The sequence below is a fragment of the Paroedura picta genome, chromosome 5 (genome assembly GCF_049243985.1).
Source record: "Paroedura picta isolate Pp20150507F chromosome 5, Ppicta_v3.0, whole genome shotgun sequence".
Classification (NCBI taxonomy): Eukaryota; Metazoa; Chordata; class Lepidosauria; order Squamata; family Gekkonidae; genus Paroedura; species Paroedura picta.
In genome coordinates, this window is record NC_135373.1 from 77,213,767 (window position 1) to 77,237,932 (window position 24,166).

The window sequence follows — 24,166 nt, forward strand, 5'->3', positions numbered from 1 at the left end:
CTCACCATCTCCTTGGGCAGACTATTCCACTGCTGAACTACTCTGACTGTGAAAAATTTTTTCCTGATATCTAGCCTATATCGTTGTACTTCTAGTTTAAACCCATTACTGCTTGTCCTTTCCTCTGCAGCCAATGAGAACAGCATCCTGCCCTCCTCCAAATGACAACCTTTCAAATACTTAAATACGGCTATCATGTCCCCTCTCAACTTCCTTTTCTCCAGGCTGAACATTCCCAAGTCCCTCAACCTATCATCATAGGGCTTGGTCCCTTGCCCCCAGATCATCCTCGTCGCTCTCCTCTGTACCCTCTGTATTTAATAATAATTTTTTAATATATCCCACCCTTTTCTAGTTGACTTGGGACAGGTAACATCAGACTAAAGGTTCTGGTAATTACCTTCAAGGCCATATGCGGTCAGGGCCCAGTGTACCTGAGGGACCACCTGCCCACCTATGCTCCTCAAAGAGCTCTACGCCCCTCCATCACCAACCTGCTAATGGTCCCTGGCCCTAAAGATGCCTGCATGGCCTCGACCAGGGCCAGAGCATTCTCTGTCCTGGCCCCCACCAGAGGAGATCAGGGCCCTGACAGAGCTAAAACAGTTCCACAGGGCCTGCAAAAAGGAGCTCTTCCACCAGGCATTTGATTGAGACCAGGCATAACCAACAGTGTCTGAAGGGCCCCTGCCCCCCCCTCCCTCCCAGAACTCCATCAGTGTGCCCCAACAGTTTGCACTGTTGCACTGTTTGCACTGTTATAACTATCAGCTATTAGTATTATTGTTACGGTTATTTATATATTATAGATTGTTTCATGTATTGTTTATATGTTTTATGTAAACTGCCCTGAGCCTCCGGGGAGGGTGGTATATAAATTAATCAATTAATCACTCTAAAATAAATAAATAAGTAAGTAAGTAAGTAAATAAATAATGAAAACAGCAGTACAAGATAAAACATTAATTTAATAAGTATAAATTAATTTAAGTTTGAAAATTATACTAGGGGCTATCTGTTCATCCAATGGCGTATGGTGGCACAGAGGAGGAAACTAATGTTTATGTACGCAAAAACAGGTGTCTTTGGCACTGTCATAAAATAAAAGTTGTAGTAAAGATAGTTTCAAACATCAGCAGAAAAGGTATACTCACCACTATGAGGGGGGGAGGAAAATGCATAATCAAAAATACTACAGTGGGTTTTCTGTGGCAAAAATGGCACTGCATGCAGAATTTTTAAAAAGGTCTTTTTCCCATTACTTTTTGCGATGTTTCCTGCTGTGCATAATATCCCCAGGTGTCAGGAAGTATGATGAAAAATAAACTGCCCAGTTGCACCTTAAATCTTGAAAGTGCATTTAGATGCTGGAGGGGGTGACAGAGGGAGGAAATGTGGAGTCCTAGTTCTCGGCAGCCTTACAACCCCAAACAACAGGTTCCCCCTTGAAGGAAAAGTTCTCCTTTTCATATAATAGGGGAGAAAGATTGGACAGAAAACAAAACTACATAGGATAGCATTCTGGAGCATTCCCTAAAAGCAGGCACTATCATTATTCCAAATTCTCATTGTAATGTGATCATTTAAAAATATGGTGGGGAGAACGGGTTGGGCAGGAGAGGCAGGTAGTAGGTGGAGTTTATATGTATCTATGATGACACCACTGGAGGCAGGAATGGAGCAAGAAGACAGACTCAAATCCTAAAGTTCCTCATTGGATAAATGCAAATAGCCTTGCATGGGGGGGGGGGCAAACAGGGATTGCATTCAAATCTACTCTGTATTTTGTTATTCCCTGAGTCTTTAAGATAGCTGAAATGGGAATTTACTCAACTGTGGAAAAGGTCCAGTACTATGTATTGGAACATTTGGAATTGGGTTCTTCCAAGTCCTGATGGGGGCATTGGTAGAAATTGGTACAACCTTATATATGAGTAGCAGCATTTTTTAAATGAAGTAAGTACTGGTTAAGACATTAAACAGGGTCTTTTTCTAAAAGAAGATTAACAAATGGTGTTCTAAGCCCTGACCTCAAAAACGTTATTAGTTAAATAGCAATGAACTATAAACAATGAAGATGAAAGTAAATTTAACAGAGACTTGGCAGTGATCATAATTAGATATGCCATTGATATGAACTCGGGTTCTTTTTTAATCATCTGATCATTCCTATTTTATTGGCAATTGTTGTTACCAGTGCATTTCAGTAGAGGGCAAAAGAGATTAAAGTCTTCTTGTACTGGGAGTTTCATGAAGGCATTACAATTAATGAGACTTGAGAGGATTAAACACAATTGGAAATAATATGAAACTGGGTTATGGTAGCTTCACACTGCTTTTTTAAAAATACAGCAATTCTAATTTCCTTTAATGCTTCAGTGCATTGTCTGTCATGGAAAGACAATTAAAACCCTAGGAAATAAATTCTGACAGTAGGAAATGAAGCCCCAGTCCAGGGAAACCATTTTATCAGTCTCTGCACAGTTTGGAAAATGTACTTTATTAGCTTGAAGCATTAAACAATGTGACAAAATGAAAAAGCAATTCAATTTTAAGATGTTATCCCTTACTTTTTAAAAAATGTTTATAACATAGAAAGTTCCAAGAGTATATGAATGGAATGTATGTTTATATGGTATCTTAGCAGAGTTACACTCTTCTAAGTCTATTGAACTTGAAGAATTCAAATTAATTAAAAACAGATCTTCTATCTATTGTTATATATTCTTAGAACAGGACAGAAAAATATGTATGCATGGTGTTGTCCTCTAAGGTTATCATACTTTGTTCACATTATGAGAGGATGAGAGTCACCGAAAAAGACAACGGTGCTAGGAAAAGTTAAAGGCAGCAGGAAAAGAGGAAGCATATCAACATGAGACATATTGTGTCAATAAAGCAAGCCCTGGCCCTCAATTTTCAAGACTTCAGAAAGGCTGTTAATGATAGGATGTTTTAGAGGACATTGATTTGTGGGTCACATAAGTTGGAAGCAACTTTACAGCACTTACCACACACACATTTTAAAAGGCTCCCCAAATCTTTCTCAAAGAAAAGATAATATTATAGAAACACAGTGATGGAACCTGAATTTTTCAAGTTACAGTCCCGTGCTTACAAGATGTCTATATGAGTCATGATATCTTCCCTACTAGATTTCCATAATGTCATACAGATATGGCTGCTCCCGCAGATATTTTGGCTAAAGCAAACCATAATACGAGGCACCTGTTGAGTGGGTCTTCAAAGCACATAGCCCAAATTTCTCATTATAGCCCAGGTCAAGTCATAGTGCTAGATTTGGCATGTATCTTGAACATGTTATTGAAATCTGTTCCCTTGACTGATAGAATTTTCTTTAGCTGTCCCCATCTTTGCATTGAATTCTCATGGCAAGGACACAACCTTCTTGGTTGTTAGGCTGCAATTTTGAAACTCCTTTAATCTCAGTTAGAAATCTCGCAGCCTTTGGGAACTACTGATTTAGCAATGGTGGAGCAAAATGCTAAGAAACTAATTAGGATATAAAACAGTTCAAGAAGAACTTTCCCAGGACTCGGAAATGTACTTGGTGCTCTTGGAGGAATAAATTTATGTAATTAGGCAGAAAGTTAAAGGCCAGAAATATAAAGGCACCATTCTCAAAGCATTTCTGCACATCGGTAAAAATAGCATTACACCAGCTGAATGGCGTAGCGCTAAATATTATAGCGCCTCCCGGCCACTCTTCACCTTTTTGCTGTCTCACTCTTGTTTGCCGCCTTTTTGTACTTCTCAACCTCTACAACTGCTGCCGGAAATGGCGGAAGAGAGCAATGCACTTTATATGCGACTCTCTTCCGCCTGTCAATCAAGCCAAGCAGACAATCCCCTTTCTCCATGTTTTAAAGGTCCCATGATGCCCGCTTTTTAAAAAATTCATACTTCTCTGTTTAAACGCCTATGCATAGATGCATAGTGCTTTTTGAATGCCATCCCTTATGGAATCACAAGTCTTTAGATACTTTAAAACATTAATCTTGTTCCTGATTTTGAGGGGGGGGGACATCAGAGATGCATGCTTTGTGTCACAACTTTGGAAAAAAATACTTTTATTTCTGGCATCACCTGCATGCTTGTCCACCTATTCGTTGCTCCAGACTGTTCTCCATTTTTAAAAAGCACTTCCCATCCTGCGTAAGAAGTGAGAGGGAGGCAGGTGGGAGGGCAGGACATTGGAGGTGGAGGTAGTAGTTTTTTAAATGCATACATTTCTTTGGCTGGTGGCCTGCTGGTTGTCCACTGGGTGATAGCTCTTTTTAGGTTGGTGAATCAACTTTTTGGGATTCACCAACTTGCGCTTTAAAATGGTGGATATAGTGAGCAGTTTGCTGGCCAGACGTGGGAGGTTGGCGATGTCATGCAGAGTGGCCAGAATATAGCATCTTTAGAGGGCAAGTATGACACTGAATTTATGGTGTGCAGAAAAGCCCTCATAATTGCTGTCAGTTCCATGTGCAAGACCAGCTAAACAGATCCAGATTAGAGACTTCAATGCTTGAGTGAGAAACTGATGTTGGGAGGGTTCTATATAATTTGTTAGGCACTGGGGAACTACTTCACAAACATTATCACAATAACCCTGTAAGGTAGGTTGAGGCCAGGCATTTGGTTGAGACCAGGCACAACCAACAACGAATGAAGGGCCCCTGCTCTCCCCCCATTCCTCCCAGAACTCCACCAGAGTGCTCTGGACCTGTTGTGCCATTGCACGGTTGCATTGTTGTATTGTTATATTATTGTTATACTGTTATTATACTGTTATACTGTTGCAACCACTGTTATTATTGTATGATTATTAATGAAGACTGTTTCATGTATTGTTTATAAGTTTAATGTAAACCACCCTGAGCCTCCGGGGAGGGTGGTAAATAAGTAAATAAGTAAATAAATAAATAAATAAACAAACAAACAAACAAACAAACAAACAAACAAACAAACAAACAAATAGGTCAGTATTATGCCCATATTGCAAATGGGCTGGGATGTTGGACTGAGGAAGAACATCTTGGCTAAGGTCACCTAGAGTCCAAGGAAGAGGGGAGATTCCAGCCAGTGTTTTTCTCAACAAGTAATCCAGTTGCTTCCCTACCAGACCCAAACATACAAATATGTTTTCTGTGTTTTTGAAATTTCCTCTTCAGTTGGGCAAGTCATGACACACTCCTCCCCCTGGGAAATAGTGTTAGGTTTTCCCTCCAGCCAGTTTATTTTGCAAACCAAAGCTCAAAAGCTGAACTGGCTGCCTGCCTGAGGTAACTTGCTAGGCAGGACATACCCTGAGGGGAAAGCCACAGCCCCAACTACAACAGTCTTGTCTCTAGAGCAACTGAGGGAGAAGCTCCCCTTGAGTTCCGCCTCTTCAGGGCTGCCTGCCAGGAGGGTGGAGGCTTCAGCCCAGCCCTGTCCACAGCAGATGCCTGCCCGCCCCTCCCAACTCCGCTAATGCAGCCAGATTTGAGCTGAGGCTGCTGAAAAAGCTGGACTTTCTCATTCTTTACAGCACAGAAGTGGGCTCCGCTGCCAGGCTCCTTCGAGGCTAAGCCCCTTGTTGTGGTTCCTCTGCTGCAGCTCCGGCGGGAGGGGGGGTCTGCATCTCTCACCAGAGCAAGAGAACTTCTGGCAAGATGAATGTGGCAAACCAGGATGTGCTGCTCGAGGTGGAACAAGAAGGAGAAGACGACGAAGGGGAGGGCGAGGAGGAGGATGGGGAGCTTGGTGAGTATGGAATGGATGAGGGCAGAAGGAGGGAAAGGTGGACGGCGGTGCATGCCCGGGCAAAGGAGAGGGATGGAAACCGCGCGACGACCTTGCTGGCTGGCCTGACGTTATGACTCTGAAAAGTTTCCCAGGCTGCAGAAGGCGCGGCGATTTGTGTGAGTTTCATTCTCTGCGATTTGATTTCCGACTCTCTCGTCCGCCACGACCTGGCAGGTTTGACTTTGCGTGGAAGTTTTTGCTGCCTCGTGATGCGCTGTGTCTGGAAGGGTCTTTAACACTTTTGCATGGAGGAGCCCCAGTATTGCCTGTCCTCGATCCAAAATGCCGCTGCGAGTGGAATGCGTAGAGGAGGGCGGTGGCAAGTTGCCTTTCTGCTTGGGAAAGTATGCGGTTTGAACGGAGGAGTTGAAGCCCCCGTGATCTGTTCCTTTTCCAGACTAATGAGTCAGAACAAGAACACAAGTGATGAAGCCTGTGGAAAATAGGTCGTTTTCAACAGATGTCCTGGACACTCTAGGGAGCACTGTTCCGTTTTTAACTGGAGGACAATATTTTAAAATACTTGAGTATTACTGAATGGGTGTAATCCAGGAAATGTTATGCAAAGTTTCACGCAGTGGAATTTAGTAGCAAGTCCTACTCTGTTGCTTTCAATACATAAATAAAATTAACCTGTGGGATGCTGGATGGCTCCCTTTCTTGTTACAACAAAGTAGTAAAACAAAAACGAATGGGTATTAGAATACGGACAGAGTATGTAAGATCTGGCAGCTGGAGAGTTTATTAGTGATGGGTTCAATATTCTCCAGTATAGCTAGCAGAAATCTATTGGTTTGCAGCCTTTGGAAAATTAAGTGCTACTGAGGAGGCAGAGCCAAGTTTTGCATACCCTGGGTTCAGAAAGACCTTTTCCTGCCCAAGATACTAAAGACTGCTGCCATTCAGAAAAGGCACTAGTGAGCCATATGAACAAAGTATAAGAAAACGACATATGTTCTCAAACCACAACATCTGTCTTGACATCAGTCCTGCAAAAAGTGGCATTTAGTTCCAACTTTTGCTAGGTTTTCATTAGTTAGCTAAAGAAGTTATGAAGGGCGGAGCCAGAAGTTATGAAGGGCGGAGCCACCATGATGAATAAGGGGGAAATATTCCATCCCTGTTATAAAGACTAGTGGGCTCTGTAAACTCTGGGGAAATACTGTAAGAATGTTAACGTTTTAAGCATGTTTATATTTTGAGTTTTAAGAATATCGTTAATTGGATTTGCCTGTGTCATTTATAAAGTTTGTATCTCCAGTACCTGGCATATTTCATGGCACACATGGCCCAGCCTGACAAAGTAACATTTATGTCAGATCCAGCCCTCGTAACAAATGAAATCAAACCTCTGCTGGAAACACAGAAAAAAATTTATGATTAGTTCATGTATTCCAATTTTTTTGAATGCATCAACTGTTTTTCTTATCCACTTGTTTATGGTGATGGACAATTAAACCAGCATTAGTATGTGTGCTGTAGTTGTGCTGCTAGCTGAGGGCCTAACTGCATGACACCTGTTATTCATGAGGACTGTCAGTCAGATCAGCACCTGCAAGCTCCCAGGTGCATGGCCCAATTCAAATCAGGACTGTAGTTCTCAGGGAAGAAAGAGCTCTTTGAGGAAACTTTCATGTGCCTCAATACTACATTTTGAGAACCCAACAAACATATTTTCACAATGCGCACCAACAAGCTAGATTTTCACATGCAGAACATGAAAATCTGCTTCTAAAGTACATATCAACCATTGTGTGCAGAATAGACCCTAAACTCCATTTGCCTGTGTATCAGGGTTCTGATCAAACTGGCCCCAACAAATCTGGGAACTGAGGTCCCAGTCAACAATTTCCAAGTGCATATCTGATCATGCAAACTTGGGGGTGATTTAGGGGAAAGCATAATGTGTGAAGTTTTCATAATATTGTGGAAACCGCTTGGCCATAATGCTTACAAGGTGATGTCGGGCCAATCATTCTCTCTTGTTTTTTGGATAAAACAGAGGATGGTAGAATGTATTTATTCACTTACTTACTTACTTACTTACTTACTTACTTACTTACTTACTTACTTACTTACGTATTTGTTTATTTATTGGATTTTTTATCCCACCACTCCCCGACAAGCTGGCTCATGGCAGTTCACAGCATAGTAAAAACATTTTAAAAGCCCATATAATATAAAAACAGATAAAAACAGCATAGATGGCAATCACAACAATCCCACATTAGGCCCTTACTCTTCATTTCCTCTATTCCTGACTATGCCAACCAGATGTAAATCTGGGGGCGATGGTAGGTCCCCTCCTGGGGGGGGGGGTCCAGATTGTACAAGGATGGCTTATAACCCGGTATGCAGCCCAGCCTCAACCAAAAACCTGGTGGAAGAGCTCCGTCTTGCAGGCCCTGCGGAACCCAGAGAGCTCCGAGGTACACAGCCCTGAGTTCCCTGGAGGAAAGGGGGAATACAAATTCAATAATTAAAAATTGTTTATTAAAACTACATCAAATTACTCCAGTCCCCATCTTCCATCATAATTAGATAGACTGCTATGAAAGACCTTGCCTCAGGGTCTCTGAGAATGGTAAGAGTTAATGTGTGTATGTGGGGGGGGGAACCGTGAACACATATCTATGCTACATGTAGAAGGAATATCAGCATGAATTGAAATATCCCATGTACTCAATCACCCAAATACCTACAAAATTGAGGCTGACATCTAGGTAGATAAAATATTTGTACAGCCCCACCCAACTATTTTATGCTGAATTGCAAGCTGAAATATTTTCCATCTTTACATGTACATTTAATTCTGAAATTCGTAAAGTTTTATGTTGGAATTTATTTTAAAAAAATCATTTGCCTGGAAACATTTTCCTTCCACTTAGTAAACTGTATCTGACACTTATATCTCTTATAAATTACAAAGTAGGCCTGTCTATGTATTTGACACAAGTCCTTGCAGTGATGAACCCTTTTACTTTTGCCTAGGTTGTTAACAAAATATAGCAGAGACAACAGACAGCTGGTGCATGTAATATTTGTCAGTGATGCATGCAAGCACGAGAGACTGCATATTAGGAACTGTCCTCATTCATCAAAGGGATAATAGTGAATGATTTCCCATCTTCATTTTCTGCTGTAACAAGGTAGAATTCAATAGAGGTATAGATGTGTCTGTTGCTGTTTACAATACGAATGGATCAAATTACTACATTGGCACAGAGACACCCAATTTGTATATGCAACTATCATTTGCTCTTATAGTCTGCTTGCATTAAATGTTGATTTAACAACTGCCAAGATAGACAAACAAGAGTTCACCTGAGCGCCATTTTCTATGGCTGGTTTCCAGTTTAAACCAAAAAATGTTGCTCCTATGCATTCAGTCATATTAACATGCAATGCATTCATGCCATATCTCTCTGGCATGCTAATACTGAAGACACAGGTAAGACCACTTGGTTTACACCAGTCTTCAAGCACATGTAATATTCCACAGTTGGATTTTGCTTGCATTCCTTTCATGAAATCTGGCCCTGTTTGCTTATTGAATGTGTAAATTTTGTACATTTTTGCTCCTCCTGAATGTAACTCAATAGAGATCACTGCAAGAAATAGCCAGATTCAGCAGGCTTTGGATCAGATCCTATAGCAAACATACTATTTAAAAATACTGCAGAATTTGAAAGGAAGAAAAACAAAAAAACTAACAATATCTAGCAAGAACTAAGTTTGGTTTCATTTCTCTTATTGTGGGCTGGGCCAGTGTTGTAGTTTTGTAAGCACTGCGCTTAGAGAAGAAACTCTGGGTTTGTTATGGAGAGGAGGGTAATAAAGACCATCTGTAAACTCTGAGAGCATTTCCGAACCCTTTAAATATAGTGTAAAACTTACTTTATGTAGTCACTAGGGGCAAAGCCCGTTGTATCCAAGAATACAATGGGCGCTAGAGCTTGGCAGTGGGAAGAGGAAGGGGAGGAGTTGTCCAGTTTGTAAGGGTATGGGGTTGAATGTGTGTGTTGTGTGGGAGGTTGCAGTGGCATGGTGGCAAATGAGGGTATGGGTGTGGAGATATGGGTGTCAAGAACCTGTGGTGTGGAATGTTGGTTGTGTGTGGGAGAGGACTGACCTTTGGGAATTTTGGCATAGTTGTTACAGGTGAGTTTTCCAGAGCCATGTCCCCAGTTATGTGAAGGGAAAATCAGACTGGAGACTCTTCTTAGGGGAAGATTACATGGCAACCAATTCCTCCCAGTTCTGCATCATTTCCCTTCTTGTGTGAATTAGGCCACATTCACCAAAATGCCCCTCTGCCCTAATACACATGGGGTAGTCACAGTACACAGGTGTCCACCCTGTTCCTTCTTTTCCATTTTTTCACTGTTGATAAAATGTTATGTGCCCACATGCTTCTTTCATGGTTGCCCCTTAGAAGAACGGATTTTTGTACCCTATTGCTTACTACCCAAAGGAGTCTCAAAGCGGTTTACAAACACCTTTTCCATTCGTCTCTGTGAGGTATGTGGGGTTGTGAGAGATCTGAGAGAACTGGGAATGGGCACCAGCAGGCCTCAGATGTCTCAAAGCATTTTCCAATCGTCTTCCCTTTCTCTCCCATATCAGACTCCCCACGAGGAAGGTGGGGTAGCAAGCCTCACAGGGAAGCTGGCAACCCTAAGAGGAAGACTCTCTGTGCACAGCAGTCTTGACCTTAGTAAGGTTTTTTATACTGTTTTTTTAATTTGCAAGGCCAAGGTTATTTGCCAGGCCAATAAGTCATTTCAGTCACCATGTGTCTCCAGACATTTACTTGTTCTCTATTTACAATTTCAGGCTGTAAATATTTATTTAGATCTTCCTGCGCTTTCCAGACTCACAGGACTGATGCTGGTCTGCCTGTCTGCGCCCCAGAATACAAACAGTTGCTGGTAATGGCTGGCCATAATCCATAGGCCGGGAGGGACACACCTGCACCACTCCCTCCCAACTGCAGGCAAAAATGGCTCCTTTGAAGGCTGGACTCTGAGGCATTGTACGATTTTGAAGTCCCACCTCCAAACCTCCAGGAATATTTCCATCCCAGGTATAGCCAACCTCCAGGTGGGGCCTGGAGAGCTCCTGGAATTACAGCTCACCTGCAGAGTATAAAGATCAGCTCCCCAGGCAGAAAGGGCTACTTTGGATAGGGTTGTGGTAGAGAAGAAACATTTAGGAGCAGACTGGCAGCCAGTCTGGGCTGGGTGAATGGAATTTTGGTCTGTCCTGGTGAGGGGCCAACTGGAAGGCGCTTCGTGCGACTCCCCATTGGCCGCTTGGCCCTTGAGTGGCACTTGGCCCTTGAGTGGCACTTGATTTGCCCCTCCGAGTTTTTATCATGGACAGAGCCCACCCTAACTCCTCCCCAATATCCCTTAGGGCTTTATTTAACCGCAGGAGTGGTTAAATATTATATTCTGGCCTCTCCATATGACATCGCCAACATCCAGCATCTGGGCAGTAGCCTGCCAGCTACATCCTCCATTTTAAAGCGCTAGTTGGTGAATCCCAAAAAGTGGATTCACCAACATATTTAGCACTACCTAACGGAGAACAGCCAGCAGCCTACCAGCCAAAGACAGATATGGAAGCTCAAATGTGCGAAAGGCGCCTACCTCATCCCACCCTTGCTCCCGCCCCCTCTTCCGGGGATGGGAATATTGGTTTTAAAATGCCCGACATCTTAAAATGCCCCTGCCACCCATAGCAAAGGAACTCCGCAGAGTGTGTGTGCACGTGTGTGTGTGCCTGTGTGCATGCAGGGGAGGGGAAACAGTGGCAGTGAGCCCTCACTGGGTAGCATGTGTGTGCATGTGTATTTGCGCGTGAGGGGGGAGGCAGCAGCAGCAGAAGGGAGGGTTTTTTTCAACCAAAATGCCTTGAGCAACAAATAGGCATTCAGTTGTGCAGGCAAAGGCAAAAAAAAAAAATCCCCCAAAGTTGTACCACACAGCATGTCTCGTGATTCCATAAGCAGTGGCAAAAAAGATGTGCTATGCATCTATGATCCTAACAACATAAATTCATTTAAACTAGATCAGATGTGCAGAGGAAATAAAGAGATGATTGGGTATAAAAGTAGAATTTGGATGAATTAAAGCATAGTTTACCATCTGATGCATCAAGAGAGAAGGGTTCCAGAAGAAGCAGCCTGTCCAGCAAGCTGGGTCTTGTACAAGAATGGAGAATTTTGTCTCTGCCACCTAATAGCATATTTGAACCTTGGGGCTAGGGGCAGGGAGTCCTAAAACAAACCCTTGATGTGATCAGAATGGCAGTGTCAAGGAAATGGATGATTGGTAGTAGGTGAACCAGATTTTGATAAAGGAACTCACCAATGGATTGAATGAAAGACTTTTGGTGAGTCCTTGGGAGTGGCTTTGTTTGCATTCTGGTTGTGAGTGGGAGTCCAGATTTTGAGAACGTGCTGTAAACGGGATTTTGATATGCCATTTATTAAAGACAGCTGCTAGAAGCACCAGAAAGAGACATTAAAGTAAAATGATACAGAATAGTTAATTAGATCTGCCACTAGTCCAGGGGTGGTCCCATCAGTTCTACTTTGGTGGGGATGAATGTCCTGCCCTGTTCTTCTCTACAAACGATTGCATTAGTCCTGTGATGGCATGGAAACTTCTGGCTGAGGATTCTGACTTCACATAGGCTGTTTCTACACTGGGAAGTTCACTGCCTCAGCTCCCTTGCTGGAGCACAAATCCGGGGCAGATGAGGTGCACCAAGTCAAATGCTTCCCCGTGCGGGTGTAGGAAGAAGTGAGGCAACCTGCCCTGGCTCAAACTCCAGCCAGCAGCCCAGCGTGAAGCCTCCAACATGGAAATGGTCATAGAGTCTGCCAGAGACCTATTTGTGTCACAGAAAGCTTTATGGGTAGCCATGCTTGGCTTAACCTGTATTGAATCTAGCGAACCAGAAATAAAGATGGAGGATAGCAGCTATCCTCCTTGTACATAGAAGGGTCTACCAGGAGCGCATTAATTGCCTGTCTCTGTATAGTAACCCTAGACTTTGTTGGTGGTTTAGCATCCAAGTGCTAAACAGGGCCAACCCTGCTTAACTTCTGAAATCTGATGATATTGGGCTAGCTAGAGCAAGGAAGATTAGGTGGAATTACGTGAAAGAAGAAAACTCTTCAGATAGCTAAAGATGGTAGAGCTGGAGGAGTTTGGCCAGGAATATCTCATGATGACATAGCAGCAGGAGGAGCCATGCCAGTCAAGGATGAGTACTCTGTGCTGGATCCAGGTTCAGACAGGAATCCTGTGTTGGTGTACCAATACTGAGGTGAACTGTCTTGATTGTCAAAGCTCTGATAAAGAGCAGAGGGTTGATGTATGAAAAACTAGAGAACACAAATTTACGGTAGTCTGCTGACCAGATAGTGAGGAATAACAGGACCATATATTATTACATATTATTACATTATCTCTTGTAAATGTCTAATATTGTACCTGTAGAGCAAGACATTCTTTCCATGTCAGAAGATGAGTTACTTCATGTTGTGGGACATGGTTGTGTATGCAGATAGTTCAAAATGTATTATGAAATAGATTCAAAAGAGCATCTCTTGGGTTCTCTGCATTGTGTGTGGAGAGAGCGCCAAAATAGTTCTTCTATAGTAGGGGTAGTCAACCTGTGGTCCTCCAGATGTCCATAGACTACAATCCCCATGATCGCTGCCAGCGTTCACTGGCAGGGGCTCATGGGAATTGTAGTCCATGCCCATCTGGAGGACCACAGGTTGACTACCCCTGTTCTAGGGCACCAAAAATCCTTTTGGGCTGGCCCTGAACCTAGCTGAACTTTTTGCTAGCCACTTACTTCAGCATTGTTATGAGGTTAATATTATATATGGCACTCTGAGCTGCTTGGAAGATGGGAGGGACATAGATATAAGATACAGAAATATTTCCAGTTCAGTATCTCACATGTTACCAGACCATTTCTCCTTAATCTTTTATATGTGTTTGTTTTAAAACCATTATGATCAGCTTTGAAGTAAATGTGTAACGTTCTCTGTAGAAATCATCTGCCTTGTTTCACTGCTTTCAAAATGTAGTATATATATTCTTCATGATTTGCAGGATTGCCTGGACCCAAAGCTCCTTATTCTTGCCAGCATTCAGTTTCATAAATCCAAAGTTATATTGAGTAAAACAAATGCAATGTGAACAGAAAGAGGAATTGCCCCAAGCTAGCTTGGTATCTGGGATTAATTCCCTATTCTACCAAATGATTCTTTATTCCACCCCCACTCCCCTTACGTACTTTCTCTGCCTTTTCTGCCTGCTCTTTATCTGTAAAACAAATTCTAATTCTCTCCAAAAACACAGGAACATTTTCAAGATAAATTCATTAAGGGCTCAGAAGTACTCTGTTACTATAGCAATTGGTTCCAAGGAAAAATAAATTATACTAATTATTCAGATCATCTGTATTACTCTTCTTTAATATTGGTCTGTTTTTATATGGCTCCATTGCCAAAGTATGTATTGACGTCTAATCTTGCAGTACTCAAGCAATTTACTTCAGTCTATTATGAGTTACTGCTCTTCCTAGAAGTCTGTATTCTTTTTTAATTCTTTTTTAAATCTAGTTTCACATTCTTATATATTACATATATATTTATATCTCCCGTTATCCTTATCCATCCATCCATTGTTCCTCTTAATATTTGTGAAACAGCCCTGGGGGTGGAGAGTGTCCTAGCTATCCGAGTTGGATTAGGGCCACTCAGGGTGCAGCCAGGAAAGCTGGCCTTATCCTGATTGGCCCTGCACCTACAGCTCCCGTCCTGCCTCCCTGGATGCTAGCCTCTTTATTGTCAGAGATGCAGGAGCCACGGTGTGAGAGACACAGAGAGCCCTGCCAAACTGCAAACCAGCCCTAATTACCTGCTATGGCTCCTGCTGCAAGGGAGATAAAGAGAGAGAGAGACAGAGAGAGCTGCCCAAACAAACCCTCATTCCCAGCTACAAATAGCCCTGATTACCTCCTATGGCTCCTGCTGTGATGGAGAGAGACACAGAGAGAGATCTGCGCCTGCCGCTGTCCCCTGGGTCCTAGCGCTCATTGCATTCCTGGTTGCAATGGGCTTTCTTGCTAGTATATATATAATGTGATGCCGCACAATCCTCTGATTCTGCAAGACAGTAGGTGCTATGGTTGTTGGGCCAGTAGATCCATAAGGCATAGTGGGGCAGCTACCAGTCTTCCCCAACCTCCAGTTGTGCCCTATTCCCTTACCTGTGCAGGCAACATGGCAAGGGACCATGCTACCAACTCAGTAGGAGGTTGCTATGTTTCCTATCATATCACCCTTTCCCCCCATCATCATAACCTGCACTCCTAGATACACTTTCTTGTGAATATGCTCCATTGCTTGACAGGGTACATACTGGTGAATGCATCTATCTTGGATTGCCTCTATATTCATGCCTTGGTAGCCTTGATTGTGAGAGCCTGCACTTTCAAGACTCTGTGCAACAGAAAAGACAGGTGGGAGCAGACTCCTGGCTGACTCTGGTAGAATCCTGTGCATTTCCCGCCACTAGGGTAAAAAAAAGTGTGCAGGTCAGAGACCTCAGAGACAGGGTCCCATGTCACCCATCCTATCATCTAAGAATGGGTTAGAATCATAGAATTCTGTGATTCTAACCCATTCTTAGAAAATTGGTTGTCTTGGTTCAGGTTTGTGTAGTATTGGGGGGGGGCACATGACGGTCACCTCTAGACTAGACATCTGCAACTCTCTGTACGCACACCTGCCCTTAATCTTGATCTGAAAACTGCAATTGGTCCAGAACGCTGCAACCAGGGTCCTCACAGCAATACGATGGAAGTCCCACATTTGACCCATTCTTTAACAACTGCACCAGCTTCCAGTTGAATTCTGGATCAGACTTAAGGTTCTGGTAATCATTTTTAAGGCCATCCACAGTCTGGGCCCAGTGCACCTAAGGAATCACCTCTCTGCCTACACCCCTCAAAGAGCCTTATGCTCTGCTACTACCAACTGCCTGCTGATCCCTGGCCCCAAGGAAGTTTGCTTGACCTCAGCCAGGATCAGAGCTTTTCCGATCCTGGTCCCCACCTGGTGGAACAAGTTTCTGGAGGAGATCAGAGCCCTAGCAGAGCTTAAACAGTTCTGCAGGGCCTGCAAAAGGGAGCTCTTCCTCCATGCTTTTGGTTGAGTCAACCTGAATTCAATCACTTCCCATTGGCCCCTTCTAAGGAAGCTAACAAAAACTTTATTTTAGTTAGAAGGTATAATGTAATTGGGTAATGGAAACAACTGAAATAAAAAACACCAGACTTCCTGTTATAAAAATGCTCAGAGAGAACAAGTCCAAATCTTGCATGGATCCTCTGAATTCCACTGGGTGCAATCTGCCTTACGCTTTTATCATTGGGGCTACTTTGTGTGTTATAGATTAAGAGGTAATTGTGCATGATTGAAGGGGATGTACCTGTCTGACAATATCCATGTGGGTTTCACTAACTGCGTATTACAACTTCAAACACACATGATGCACACTTCATTACATGTGAAATGGTGTCCTCATTGCAAGTGGGGGAGCCGTGCAGCATCTGCATTATAGCTAAAAGGTTCCTTGCTGCTGTTGGAAAGAGGCACATCGCCCTCCTTTCTGAAGACAAGGGCTGCTACGGGACCATGGAAAGTCACTCTGTTCTCCAGGCCAGGTGTGTGGCCATGTTGCTGCCAGTTCCTCCTGCAGGCTACCATGAGGTGAGTGGGTACAGAGTTAAGGGGCAAACAGGAAAAGGCTCACCGGTTCCAAAGCAGTAGCTGCTGTTTGTTCTGCAGCAGTCAGTGCTGAAAGCCTGTGGTGTTTGCACTCCCCCCCCTCTCAGGATTCCCTATCCTTGCCTGGATGCAGAGAAGTCACAGTATAAGGAAGAGAGTGGGAAGTGACAGTCAAAGCGCAAGGGGCTGACCTTTCAACCTTCTTCCTAATTCTGCAGTCCTCTCAAGAGGAGAGAAAGGTGAGCATACTGAGGCTGGTGCTTTTTTCCCCGCCATCCCATCATGTTTTTTCTTGACAGGCTTCTTCAGACTCATCAAGGCATAGCCCAAATTAACTAACTGCTGACTTCATGCCAAGGCAGTTGAGTCTAGGCAATCACACCGAGCTGCTGCGGCCAGCTGAATGGCAGCAGCAGTACCTTGGCCCAGCACCAGCCTCTGCCTCCTCCATCACTCCTGTTCGTGGCCTGCCCATGCTGAGAGAGGTAAGTATGGGACTCAGCATCCCGCACTCACCACTAATGGCCACCCCAAGAGGCCTGAAGGGAAGGAGGGCTGTGGAATCCGGAACAAGAGCCACTGTTGGCCTGGAGTGGAGGATATCCTACCAATAAGAAAAAGGCAGCCTGGTTGCTGGATCTCCTTTGGACTGCCTTTTTCCTATTGGCCAAATATCTACCACCCACAGCCAATTGCCTCCTGTTTTAAGAAGTGAGTCATAAAAGCCTAGGCTTTTATTTTATAGTATAAGAAAGAGATAAGATGATGTTAGGGTCTGATTCTTGAAAATGCTTGTTTCATCTCAGCAATGTCACTGTTTTTCTTCAGACCTGTTTAGTAAATAGTTACATTTCCTTCCTCCCTCCCCCTTTTTTGTTCATGGACACAAGGTATTGAAAAAACCAAAATCATAGAATATTGACTTCCAAAGAATTTTAAGTTAAGCATTTACATCTAAAAGAAGAATCAACTGCCAAAAACTTACTAGTTATATAATAATCTGGAACATTTCAGTCATCTGTTGTCTTGAACAGCAATGCAGAATGAATTTCTGTTGAACAATAATTGCAAATGGACAAGAGGGTAATTCAGTTATGGCTTAAGCAAAACATATTAAATAGAACATATGCACAGGGAAGGACTCAAGGGTTAATAGGCATCTGCCACAACATTACAGTGCTAGGCCCATGCTAGAATACTAATTGGAGTGAATTGCTGGCGCACAAAGCAAAGGCAAGAGCCAAGAAAGGAAACAGAAGAAAATCCATCTGCACTGCACTTTTTAAAAAGCATGGTGGTGCTTTCTTTATATTGAATGTTTGCCTTTTGCTCAGGGCCATTTCACACATGCAGTACAGATACAAAACCGCAGGGGAGAAATGTTTGTAACACAGAGATACAGCCAGAAGTCAGACTGTTGCGGAACTTTTTTCCACCCATTGTAATAATGTGAATCATTCTCTCTCTGTGTGTCCTCCACAGACTTATTCCATTCCAAGTCAATTGATCTCAATGGGTGTACAATAAGGTGGCTAGATGTCCCACCTTTGCCAGGACAGTCCCGCATTCGGCAGGGCAGTCCCTTATTTGGGGGCATTTGCCCCACATCCTGGGGCGTTTTTCAAATGTCCCGCAGTGTTCTCCAATTAAAAAAAAAAATTCTGCTCACTGCATGGCAGCCCAGCAGGCAGCCCAGCAGGGAGGCTGGGCTCAGAAGGCCCCCGCGCAGGTGCCCGGGCTCGGGGGCGGGGGTTGCGTGGCGCCGTCATTTCCACCAGGGCCCACCACTCTGCTGCTGCCTGCTCGTGCCTTCTGACATGGATCCATCTGCCGGGCTCTTCCTGGGCCGCCGCTGCTGCCCTTCTTGACTTGAGGCCAGTAGGGAGTGAGGGAGGGCCCGTCTGCTGCCGCTGCACAGCGCTGCTCTGCAGCCCTTCTGAGGCCAGTCGGGGAGGGGGGCCGCTGCTGCGACTCATCCCACCTTACGGCCCCAGATTTCTGGTCACTTTAGCGTACACTGGAACAACTGCATAGGACTCCACTGTTTGCATACAGCCCTACACTAAGAACATCTGGCCCAGCATTTTTTCTCTTGCAATGGTCAGCCCAGATTCTAGAATTGATAGGGACAGCCATCTCCCATTGTTTTTCCATGCAACCCGGTATCCAGAGAAGTTTTCATCTTGAATTTGTGAACTGAGTACAATGAATTAATTAACATGTTTATGATACTTTCTATATCAGTGAACAATATGATTTACTGTGCATAAAAGAAACAGTTTAAAACAGTAAAGCATTAAGAAATGCAATTAAACAGCAACATAATTGCAACAATATAAACTAAAAGAAATTAAAGTAGCAGTATGATAAACATTAATACAATAGCCCTGCTAAATTAAAAAACAAACTTTGAGACTGAAGGCTTGGGTACACAGTGTCGATTTTGCCCATACCTCAAGGATGACAAAATAAAGTGGTTCTTTAGCTGCAGTTCTTGAGCTGCAGTTCCACAACATAAGTACAGCAAAGGCCCTTCATCTGGTAGATACACAGTTGACTTCAAAGGGCAGAGAAGAAGGGCTTCTAATGACAACCTTAGCTGATAAGCAGTGTCATGAAGAAGAAGGCTATTCATATGTTCGCATCCTAATCCTTAGGCTTTAAAAGTTAACACTGTCTTGATTATGCATAGAAACAAACTGGTTGCCAATTAAGATACTGAAGTATCAAAATGATCTATGGTATTAAGTGATGGATTTTCAACAGACTTTCCAAAGGCAGCCCCATGCACAATACACTGTAGTAATCTAGCCTGAATGTTCATAAAATGTATATAAATGTGGCAACATTACCCTTTTCTAGGGGGAGCTAAAGCTAGTATACCAACCAAAGTTTCCAAAATGCACTCTGAACTGTAGGCATTCATTCATAATAGCTAGGGATACACCTAGCACCATAAATTTGTCTCATTCCAGTTCACCACCACCCTAATCCCATTTAAAATTGAAGGACTGCAATGTGGATTTTCAGATAGTTAGGTGGATATGGAATTGGTTAGAGAACCGTACTCAAAGAGTTGTTGTCAATGGTGTTTCATCAGACTGGAAGGAGGTGAGTAGCGGGGTACCTCAGGGTTCGGTCCTCGGCCCGGTACTTTTTAACATATTTATTAATGATCTAGATGAGAGGGTGGAGGGACTACTCATCAAGTTTGCAGATGGCACCAAATTGGGAGGACTGGCAAATACTCCAGAAGATAGAGATAGAGTTCAACGAGATCTGAACACAATGGAAAAATGGGCAAATGAAACAAGATGCAATTTAATAAAGATAAGTGTAAAGTTCTGCATCTGGGTCAGAAAAATGAAAAGCATGCCTACTGGATGGGGGATACGCTTCTAGGTAACACTGTGTGTGAACGAGACCTTGGGGTACTTGTGGATTGTAAACTAAACATGAGCAGGCAGTGTGATGCAGCAGTAAAAAAGGCAAATGCCATTTTGGGCTGTATCAACAGGGGCATCACATCAAAATCACAAGATGTCATAGTCCCATTGTATATGGCACTGGTCAGACCACACCTGGAGTACTGTGTGCAGTTCTGGAGGCCTCACTTCAAGAAGGACGTAGATAAAATTGAAAGGGTACAGAGGAGAGCGACGAAGATGATCTGGGGCCAAAGGACAAAGCCTTATGAAGATAGTTTGAGGGACTTGGGAATGTTCAGCCTGGAGAAAAGGAGGTTGAGAGGGGACATGATAGCCCTCTTTAAGTATTTGAAAGGTTGTCACTTGGAGGAGGGCAGGATGCTGTTTCCGTTGGCTGCAGAGGAGAGGACACGCAGTAATGGGTTTAAACTACAATGATATAGGCTAGATATCAGGAAAAAAAATTCACAGTCAGAGTAGCTCAGCAGTGGAATAGGCTGCCTAAGGAGATGGTGAGCTCCCCCTCACTGGCAGTCTTCAAGCAAGGGTTGGATACACACTTTTCTTGGGGTTGGACTAGATGGCCTGTATGGCCCCTTCCAACTCTATGATTCTATGATTCTAAAATGTTACATGTTTGACCTAGGCTGATTCTACACTTACCTTTTTTTTTCTTGCTATCGATCCTGCTGAACAGATCGACTTGAACCTGTTTCTTTCTCCTTCCTCCCCCCCCCCCCCCCGAATTGAAACAGAAAGCCTTCTCCACTTGATTGGGAAAGCTCAGAGTGGGGAGTGGAGTGCTGGTCATGAAGCTGAACTACCTTTCCTGAACTGGGGGGGGGGGGGTCGGGGTCAGATGAAGTGCAGCCAGCACTAGTGCTTTATTCCTTCTCTTTTGACTCCCGGGCCAACAGTAGCCTCTCAGAGAATGAGGCAAATCTCTGCTGAGAGAAGTATGGGCTTCTGGAGCATAATCACCTTAAAACAGTGAGGGAAGCCTTGCAACCAGGAACCAGGAAGTCTGTGAACTGATGCCCTGGCCAATCAGGGAAGACTGCTTTGGAGCAGGAAGTTAAGTATGAAGGTGAGGAAGCTGAAACCTGTCAGCATCAAATTCTCTTAACTTCCTAGCTTTTCAGATGAAAGTTTTCCTCACACCAAAACTACACAGATATAAACAATTTTGCCTTACCATCCACCAAAGTTTCATCCTACAACTGGCATCCTTATTTCCTGTTCTCCCACTGGACCTCACCGTGCACCATGATGCGAGCTGTGGGTGACAGGGAAGACAGATTCTCTCATGCCACTGCCACACTCACTGGCTCTGAGCCAGGCTGCAGAGGCACTACCTTTGGACTCTGCCTGACTGGCAGCACTGACACAAGAGAAGGGGGACTATGAAATGACGTTTTGTCCCTGGGGTGGAGCAAGCTAGCCAGGATCACCTATTTGTTTGTAAACTGCAACCATTGTTAAGAATAACCAGGTTAAGGAATCACTCTTGGCTGCAGATGGGAATTTTAAAAAGCTAAATGAATTATAGTTAAAGGCCTAAATGGAGATACTCATGGACCATAGTTAAACTAGCTGTGATTTCATGTTACATACATCTGAAATGGGCCAGCCAGAAAGCCTAATATTCATGTTGATTAAATTCAAATTACCACACAGGCAGATCTACTTCCTACCAATAGCATCCTCTGGAGGGAAAAACTCCCACAGCTACTATTTTGGCAGTCATTTTGCCAAATGATGCCAAGGTGAAATATCGTTGGACCATGGTCTAGAATTTATACATGATTTATATCTCTTTTTCTTTTGTTTTTATCCTGCTGCCAACTACCTGAATTTCATGAGACCACTTTCATTTCAAATTGCCAGTTGATGATGGTATGCAGAACTCAATTTATGTTCAAGCAGGGTCTCAGATTGTGAGTGGGCTCTAGATACATGCATACATATATAAAGACATACACAGATACATAAACAAACAAATAAAATTACTAAATTGCCATCTGGTCATGCTGTGGAGACTTAGGGCTGTGAAATGTGCTAATCTGGCCCCGATAGCATGGAATTGTAGGGTTTCTAGCTGTTTTCAAGTAATATAGAAGCCCCAGTTTTCAATTGAGTAAAAATGTTGTTTAATGTCCTTTGAGCAATTCATATAAAAAGAAATTTAATTCCTGCGATTACAGGCAGCAGTCAATCATATAGAGTAGACAGTTAAACAAGTGATCCTCAGTTTTTCCAAACCCAGAACCTCCCAGAGCTACAAGTATTTGATAGGGAGTTAAGTAATATCACTGCCATCTGACAAGAGGTAGGAGAGCTAGAATTATTATCTCACAGTTTCAAAGGCTGGGGCCATAAGCAGTAGTCCAAGATATATAAGTACAGGAAACCCAAGTTAAACACTATGTGACAATCCACTGACAATCCACTATCCACACCACAGTGACAATCTACTGAGTAATCTCATCTCACTGACCAGCTCCTCAAAGTGCAAAGAAAGGAAGGAGACACAGCATTCTTGCTCTTTATGTATAGCAAATATTATCAGTAGGTGATTCAAATAAAAGCAAAAAATTGAATGGCTATAGAGAGGCTCACAGGTGGCAGGTGGGGCTTCATATCTGACCTGAAGGTTCCCAGGGTTGCGAGACTCATGCAGGGAAGCCCTGGAAAACTATGGGGGTGGGGCATAGGGGGAAATTAATTGTTGACACATTACTTCCAGTGTTGTCACTGATGCTCTAGGATTTTGACGATTTCTAAGGTATTACCATACAGGTTGGTGAAATCCTAGAGTATCAGTGCTGTCAGAATTTTAGCTGGATGTGGTATTGATGATGTTACCATAACTGTTAATTTGGCAACCTTAGTCCCAACACTTGGTTGAAGCCCACTGCTCTAAACCATGTTAGTAATATCATTTTAGATCATTTTTTTTCACCACAGTATTAACATGCCCCAAGAAAGGGCAGGAAACATGTATATATTGTATGTTACCGTTGCATGTTTTACATTAATGCTTCTATTCAGCATTATTATTTTTTCTCACAGAATACTTATACAAGTGAAAAGTAATTTCCTGGGATTCAGTCACTCTGACTTTCAGGGATATTCTAAAAAACAGAAAGTGTATTTATTTATTTGTTTGTTTGTTTGATTGATTATTGGATTTGTTATACATTGATCCCAGACAAGCTGACTCATGGCAGGTTCTAGAATAAAAAACCCACAGAAATCCCCCAACAATTAATTTACAGTCATAAAAAACAAGCCCCAGCAGCAAAAATACCACCCACCCCCTACAGACCTCCAGCATCCAGAACTATGGGGTATTGATGTAAATCTTCCAGCCAATCTCTCCCCTGAGGAGGGACCACGATCTTCCTTGCTCTGGCCACAACCAAATACCTTCAGCTCTTCCAGGAACTCATTCCATGAGGTCAGGGCCAGAACCAAAAAGGCCCTGGCCCTGGTCAAGGCCAGGCATACTTTCTGTGGTCCAGGGGCCACCAACAGATTCGCACCTGCAGAGTATAGAGCCCTGCGGGGAGCATAAGGAGATAGGTGGTCCCTCAGGTATGTGGGGCCTGGACCACAGATGGCCTTAAAGGTCAACACTGAACTTAAACTGGGCTGCAACTGGTAACCAGTGCAGATGCCTCGGCACCGGCTGGATATGGGACCTCCAAGATGTTCCTGTGAGGATCCTAGCAGCTGCAGTCTGTACCAGCTGCAATTTCTGGACCAAGGACAAGGGTAGGCCCATATAGGATAAGTTACAGAAGTCAATCCTGTAGGTGACTATCACATGGATCACTGGGCTAGGTGCTCTGAGATCAGATAGGGCACTAGTAGCCTTGCATGTATGGAAAAACTCCAGGCAGGCCACTCTGGTGACCTGTGCCTCCCAGGCAGAAGGTGAGATGTTGAGCTTCACCTGCACCAGAATGTGTAAACACACTTCCTGATCAGTTCCTTTCCTACCCAGCCACAGGACCTCAGTCTTGGTAGGGTTGAGTTTCATCTGACTCTGCTCAAGCCATCCAGCTATGGCTTCCAAACATCTGGCAAATGTTTCCAGGGGGAGTCCGGG

At 43.5% G+C, this 24,166-nt stretch overlaps 2 protein-coding genes across 7 annotated transcripts in view; one reads left to right on the forward strand and one right to left on the reverse strand.

Annotated features, from left to right (window-relative positions):
* The window catches only part of DBX2 (developing brain homeobox 2), a 204,768-nt gene that overhangs the window by 49,257 nt on the left and 131,345 nt on the right, over positions 1-24,166 (reverse strand). For 2 of the 4 annotated variants that reach the window (XR_013231183.1, XR_013231181.1), the window contains exons 3-4: positions 17,610-17,675; positions 5,730-6,232 (exon numbers count right to left, since the gene is read on the reverse strand). The gene's annotated coding sequence lies outside the window, so the exon portion shown is untranslated. Of the gene's footprint in view, positions 1-5,729; positions 6,233-17,609; positions 17,676-24,166 lie in introns of those variants that run through there. The other 2 variants (XR_013231182.1, XR_013231184.1) reach the window with 1 other exon arrangement.
* ANO6 (anoctamin 6) overlaps positions 5,624-24,166 on the forward strand; it is a 91,360-nt gene continuing 72,817 nt past the window's right edge. For all 3 annotated transcript variants that reach the window (XM_077338633.1, XM_077338634.1, XM_077338636.1), the window contains exon 1: positions 5,624-5,757. In XM_077338633.1, coding sequence (XP_077194748.1) covers positions 5,667-5,757 — 91 coding nt within the window. In that variant the 5' untranslated portion in view covers positions 5,624-5,666. The remainder of the gene's footprint in view (positions 5,758-24,166) is intronic.